General features: G+C 38.0%; 1 protein-coding gene across 2 annotated transcripts; it reads right to left on the bottom strand.

The window, feature by feature from the left end:
- Positions 1–1,112: 1,112 nt before the first annotated feature.
- LOC137820454 (protein NLP4-like) lies at positions 1,113–6,356 on the bottom strand. 2 transcript variants are annotated; one of them, XM_068624557.1, is made up of 4 exons: positions 4,306–6,356; positions 3,817–3,864; positions 2,825–3,734; positions 1,113–2,164 (listed from the first exon to the last, which is right to left on the bottom strand). In XM_068624557.1, the coding sequence occupies exons 1-4, from the start codon at positions 5,221–5,223 to the stop codon at positions 1,293–1,295; spliced, it is 2,748 nt and encodes a 915-aa protein (XP_068480658.1). In that variant the 5' UTR covers positions 5,224–6,356; the 3' UTR covers positions 1,113–1,292. The 2 variants fall into 2 exon arrangements, with proteins under 2 accessions (XP_068480658.1, XP_068480659.1); XM_068624558.1 differs by having other exon boundaries at positions 2,825–3,731; positions 4,306–6,309.
- Between the last annotated feature and the right edge of the window lie 447 nt (positions 6,357–6,803).

The following is a 6,803-nucleotide window of genomic DNA, read 5'->3' as shown; positions in this document are numbered from 1 at the left end:
CTATTGTATATTTGTTCTTTTGAGAGATTGCAAAATTATTTCTAATTCATAATTTGAAGTGTACGAGTTGTCCATGATATATTATATTTGATGATTAATTTGTATATTTCATCATTTATTTTAAAATGTATAACTCTTCTTTAAAAACTAAGAGTGAATCCAAAACAAAATAAATTTGATTTAATTTTAAATCTATGGAATCGAATGATAAAAGGTAAAATAAAAATTAACGGATTAAATATTTTTACTCTCAAAACCGATTTAATACAATTCATTCATGAATACCGCGAATGAAAATATAAGGTGATTGACATGAATTATATGCTTTTGCTTTGACTAATAAATCTCTTAAAGGTACTCGTTAAATAAATAACTTAACAAATTTTGTATATATATATTGTCTTAAAAGGTATTTGTTAGAATTGTAATTCTTATTCATTTATTTTCTTTCTTTTCATGTATTTTAATTTTATCAAAATCGCTTAGAAAAATTAGAAGAGATTCACACAGCTGAAGTATACATAAGTCATTCTTATTTTTTTCTTGTCATGAAATTAAACTTTTAAAAAATGTTCCATTTAATATCTTATATTTTTGAATCATGAAAACTAACCCTGGTTGGTATTTGTGAACATCTTATGCATATGTCATTGTTGCAACTTTATTAAACTGAAAGTTGTTAGTGCATGATAACAGATAATAGACAATCTTAGTGGAAATGTGATGGAGACAAATAATGGAAACGACAACTACAGTACATGATTGCTGCGTTGGATTCAACATTGGACGAATCTCTATGAGGTTTCGGTTAAATAAAGGACCATTTAGGCACCAAAATATCAAAATTTTATTTGCCTTCCAATTATTTCATCACAACAAATCCAAAACTCAACAAGTACGATACCCTTTAACAAGTACTGCGACAACTACATTCACAATTTTCTATTGTGTAATCGAGAATTCAGCATTGTTTTAGTGTGTCTGTTATCATTCTTCCACTTTCCAATGGAATCAAACATGAAAGAAAGAAAGAAAGAAAGAAAAAAAACATTAGATTGGTGTTTGACATTCCTTTAAACATAAATCCATTAGTCAACTCTAACTGGAACAACTCAATGAGAATTAAGTATGACATATCAGAATCTGCTTATTGATTAGAGAGCACAAGGAAGTTTATCCTTACATTCTGCAAAAATAATAAAAAACAATTCACAAAAAAAAAGAACTATGTACTTTCTAAGACTGATTCACATGCATCATGAAAAAGGATCTTATGATTTACAATCAATCTGTTATCTAAATTCTAAAGAACTTCTCATACTATGAGTAGAAGTTTGTAGGCTTAGTTTGATGGTGCCACTTTCAGAAGATTGACAAACATCAATGCATTCCTCTAAGTCAGCATCACAAGTGAGTAGTACCCACTCACAGTCATCATCCAAGTATTTCACATCAAACTTCTTCATGTCACTCACGTTAAATCTCCCACCAATTTCCTGCAGAAGATCTTCATAGCCCCAGTTCTTGGGCATCCGAAACCGAGTTTTCTCATCACCATATGTGACTTTCACTCTGTGAGCATCCACCTTGCTACTTGTTTTCAACAAGGGTCGTTGATACTGATTTTTTGGGTGCTCACCAAGTGTTTCCTGGCTTAGTGATCTTGGCAAGAGCTTTGCTTTATCCTGATTCAGGCTTTTAAGCTCTGCTTCGCTTCTGATCCTCTTCAACGCAACAACAGCAGAATCTTCACCAGCCGTGGTGGAATCTTTCTTACCGGCAATGTTAGTTGTGTGAAGCTGCTGTAGCTCTGACATGCTGGAGTAGGAATGGCTGGAAATGGAACTCTGACCGCAGGATGAAGAGGGAGATTTTGACGTGCCTTCTGGACTCAATGCACCAGGATCTGGCTGCGTGCTTATTGAGTTTGGATTATCAGTTTGATTGAAAGTTGAGAACAGTGTGGTTCCTGATAAGTTTGGAGAAGCTAGGTCTGGGAAGTTTGAATAGAAGGAATCGATTTGAAATGCCCCAGAGGCACCTTGAACCGAGTCAATCACAAGTTGAAGTTTCTGTAAGGAGTGACCAACCTTTTTTATCTTTCGGGATGGCCAACGCTTTATCCCGTGTTGCCGGCAGATCCTTTTCAAGGTTGTAGTACACACTGCAAAATGTTTAAAGATGAAGCATGCTTATGTTGAAATGAAAGAGATTACTAATATATATGCACACAAAATCACTACCATATATGAATGTAATCGCAGCTTTTTTCTCTTTTTGCCATATAGGAAAACCTAATAAAAATTACTAATATAACATAATCTGTCAGAGAACTGTCAAACTTAGAGCCAATTTAGATAAACTTTTCATCAAGCACATGTGAAGTAAGTGAAACGAATGAAACTGCTGTCAAAAATTAAAATCAACATATACGCTAGCTTCCTTAGAGAAGCTCCCTTGCTACTTTCTTCGCGAGTACCTATAAACTTAGAGAAGCGTTTTGTAATTGAAAAGTTACCAAGAAGCTAGAAAATAATATAAATATGCCATAGTATTGTGTAAGAAGAGCTACTTCCCGATTTAGAACGGAAAACAACAGGGATATAAGGTTTCATTCTATGTTTGGTGCCTTTTTTAAGAATAAAACAGTACAAGGCATGAGGTTGAAAACGTGGTTTGTCTTGGTTCTACTAGAAAGGGTGGAATGGAACAAAGTAGTATAGTATAGAACGTTTCAGTTCTATTCTGTTCAATCTGCATGGCAAACAGAACCTAGTGTTTGCACACCAACAGTAAAAGAAAGATGCTGATGTACAAGACTTACCACCGATATTCTTTGCAGCGTCTTTTAGGCTTCCAGCAAAATATTGTCTAAGAACTTGCAAAGTGATAGTTTTCTCTGCTTTGGCCCGTCTTCTGTCTCCCATTTTACTCATTCCCACACTTGATAAGTTACCCTCAACAGAAGTAGAACTCTCCCTGACACAGTCAAGGTTTCCTTTTAAAATAGGACTTTTTTGTTGCCGCATTGGGTCAGAGAACTTTCTACCAGTTGTTTCACTTAATTTTTCTTCAGTATCCAACGAGGCAACCGTCCCTTTGTGTTGAAGTTCCTCACAAATTGCAGTCCTATCAAATCCACTATCTGCTAGGGATATCCCTTCATCAATTGACAACTTAGCTTCCACCAATTCTTTATCACTTATAACCCGCAAGCTGCGACAAACCCTTTGTATGATGATGGACAATGATGTAAGCATTTTTCTCTGCTCTTCACTGTCATTGCAATCAACCGGCAAGAAGAACTCTAAAACAAAGTCATCTGTGCTGTTGTAGATGCTTCGGAGGCGTATGGCAACAGCAGCACGCAATCCAAACAACCTCGCATGATGAGACAGTGGATAGTCTTTCTTGCTTAAGGAAGTTATGTCATCTGAGAAACATGGTTGGTTGGTCATAAAAGCTCCCCCAGCAACACCTTCACCCTTCAACAAGTGATGCTCGGTGCAAGACTCGTGAAAAGACCTGATTTTGGGATCACCAACATAGCAAGCATGCTCTGCAGGAGATATACAAAATAGATAATTATCTTCAGAGTGCCGGCACCCCTCTTTGCCTTGTTGAACACATGGAATCCAAGTTTGAGCTAAAGGTAATTTATGCATTTCACATGCAGATCTCAACACCTGTTGAATCTCAGGTAGTACAGCTTCGTAGGACCTGTTGCATGCCTGCTAAAACAATAAACAGTTGTCACAACGAGAATTGCAAACTAAAGTTCATTAAAAATCCTTCCTGAGTTGGCTTTTCATTTACCTTCACATTCTGAATACTTAATTGTTTTGAGCTTCTAAGATCAACAGCCTGCAGGTTAACGACATTTCTCCAATCATCAAACTGGTGTAAATGACTTTTGACGAGTTTTATATATTGGGCATGTTACGTGTTAACCACAAGCATCTATACTCAAATATGTAAAAATAAAGCAATTCAATCACAACTCACAAGTGTAAAAAGTGGAAAACATCAGATAAGCATGAAAATATGGGTTCACAACACAAGGCCATGCCATGTTTTGTAAAATCCTGGGGGTACCAGGGACAAAAGGGACATACCGAGAAAACTTGTTGAGTATTTTTATCCCTTGAGAATCAGCAAATGTATGTTCAAAGCAACCTAAGATAAAATCTCAGAATTCCAAAACCTTGGTTCAACTTTTCCAGGGATATTTACCCACACACTGCTATATTCTAAAAACAACAGAACAGAAAAATTCATGGAAAATAGGAAAGGAGAAAGAAAAACCTCAAGTGCTTTGCAAACACTCTCAAGTTCAGGACCATAGTTGATCTGCTGAGTAGTCATCACGACCTCAATAACTCCCAAGCACATCTTGCTCCCTTGCTCAAAGATTGGAACCGCTAGTGACCCACTCACATCATACTCTTGAGCATGGTCAAGTCGCGGGTACTCGTCACTCCTAAAGAATCTAACATCAGGAGTCCACTCAGGAACCTTGTCCCTAAACACTCTACCGGGCAATCCTAGCACCAATTCCTTGGAGTCACCCTCCTCTGCTGGCACCAACTCCTTGACCTCACCCTCCTCAGCAGAAAACTCATACCTCACAGAGATTTCGCGGTACTTTGCAAGGTTCATAGACCTTGAATCGAGTGAGAACAGAATATCATTAGCTGCGAGAATCGGCCTACCCCCTCTATGAACCGGCACCCATATCTGTATAAGCATATTTTTGTTCCTATTGTAGTCTTTGATCCTCATGAGGGCCCTTACCAGCTTCTCCATTATGGAAGGTCCAGGTGCTGGACTAGGTGTGGGTGCAAACCTCCATCTTCTGACCCCATCAGATGCTCCTTCAATTGAAATAGTTTCAGGCTGAAACTGTTGACCACCACCGCCACCTCCACGAGCAGCAACAACATTGTTGTTGTGGCCTTCTTCTTGTGTCCCGAAAGCAGCACCCTGGGATTCATTGTGGTTGGTCTCCAAGGCAGGCCAGGAGAATGAAGGGTCAAAGAGGGGATTGGAATAGGAAGGACTTTGCAGCAAGAAGTCAGATCCATCAACAGAGGCTTCAAACCAGCACCCATCGTAGAAAAGCTCACCCATGTAGTCAAAATCCATTGAAGTTGTTGTTCCATCAGGTGGTGAAGCTTCCATCATGGTAGCAGATGATGATGTCACATCACCATCTCTCATCATGGGTGGCTGCTTCAACAAAAACAACTTCCTCCCAGAACAACACAAGTCTCACCTCTCAAACAGATCTCAAAATTCTTGTCTCGTCAAAAGTGAACAATCCAGGATTGGATTGCATAATATCTGTCTTCACTCCTCAAACCTTGTCCTCTGCCCAAAGTTGTCGATAGTGGCAGTTAGAGCAGATTACACATATATGTTTATACATCTATCTTGCCAACGAATAATATGGGAGGAATCAGACATAGAACGACAAACAATGATGTTTTCTTTTCTACTGGATATCTGAACAGAGTCAAAATAACAGAAGTGGTGATTTTGCAGAACCAATCCAAATTTTTTACACCCTCATAGAAATAGAATATATACCCCGTCGAAATCCATGATCAAAAAGGAGGGAGCGAAAAAGAAGGAAGTTGGACCATAAGAACGGTACAAGTGCTCGGAAAGATTCTCTCCCAACAACACTACACTTTGCTGAAAATGATAAACAAGATTCCACCTCTTGTGAACAAAGCCAAGCTTGTTCAAAGAGGAAAACAGCAGAACAAAACTTGGTGAAGTAAAGCTGAGAAGGAGAAAGGGAATTTGAATAACTGGACATGTAAAGATTCTTGAAGATACCCAACTTGCGTTTTCATTTATTATTATTTTTATTTTCTTGTTTGCAGTTTGCAACTCCACTGTTAACTGTTTACTATAATGTCCCCCACCCTAGCCCATGCTATTGCTTGCTAACCCCAAAATAGTAATAAAAAAAGACCCAAAAAAGGAAGTTGAACAGAGCAGGTAGTAAAGTAGTAGAATTTTTAAAGAGAAAAGATGGTAGTGGTGAAAATGAATGAGTGGGAGGGCACCCCAGCAGAAGTGAAGAAGGAAAGGGTTAGTCTTGGAGAAGTAGCAGTAGCAAGCATTTGTATAGTAGTAGGTTAGTAGAATGAGCCACACAAAGGTGATGATTCCAACCAAAGGGGGAGAAGATACTGATGCAGACTCCTACCCCACTTCTTTCTTTCTAGCTTTGGAACTCTCGTTCTCCCGGTAAAGTCAAACCACAACCCCAACCAAACTATGCTCAAACTAAAAAGTAATCTTGAGATAAATTCTAGGGAAGAGGAAGTAACCTTCAATAATTTAAATTATTTCATTCAATTTTAACTGTTTAATACCAGAAAATCTATTTTGCAGAGAGGCTTGTAAATGTCTACCAATCAGGTAGTGGAAGTTTGTATAGAATTATCAAACACTTGTCAACCCAATTTTTCTTGAGCAAATTCTAGCACTCTGCTTTCATGCAATTAGCATTATTTTTTGTCATTGTGATACTAAAATAAGGTGTATTTGGTGGAATCAGAATCCTTGGGAGTGGGTAAAAGAAGTGTGGATGTTGCTCTTCCCACATTTGCCACGATCTCTGCAATTTGGCGATTCCTTTTCCATTTTTTTCTTTTGATTGTTTCGTCAGAAAGCCCCACAAATCTATTAAAATGCTAATTAGAAAATAAATAATTGTGGCTCACGCTCGTATGGGACCCGTGGGGTTTTGTTTTTTGACTTTACTTTAGGGAAGATGACCTCAACTC

This window comes from Phaseolus vulgaris, chromosome 9 (genome assembly GCF_000499845.2).
Source record: "Phaseolus vulgaris cultivar G19833 chromosome 9, P. vulgaris v2.0, whole genome shotgun sequence".
In the NCBI taxonomy this organism is placed as follows: Eukaryota; Viridiplantae; Streptophyta; class Magnoliopsida; order Fabales; family Fabaceae; genus Phaseolus; species Phaseolus vulgaris.
This window is presented reverse-complemented; position numbering and strand designations above follow the sequence as displayed.

What these genes read in the sequence shown, in the direction of transcription:
- LOC137820454 (XM_068624557.1), bottom strand. Translation starts at nt 5,223, where the DNA reads ATGATGAGAGATGGTGATGTGACATCATCATCTGCTACCATGATGGAA. An exon ending in GTGTTTGCAAAGCACTTGAG is followed by an intron (nt 3,865 to 4,305) that starts GTTTTTCTTTCT and finishes GTTAACCTGCAG; the next exon opens with GCTGTTGATCTTAGAAGCTC. An exon ending in CGCTGCAAAGAATATCGGTG is followed by an intron (nt 2,165 to 2,824) that starts GTAAGTCTTGTA and finishes AACATTTTGCAG; the next exon opens with TGTGTACTACAACCTTGAAA.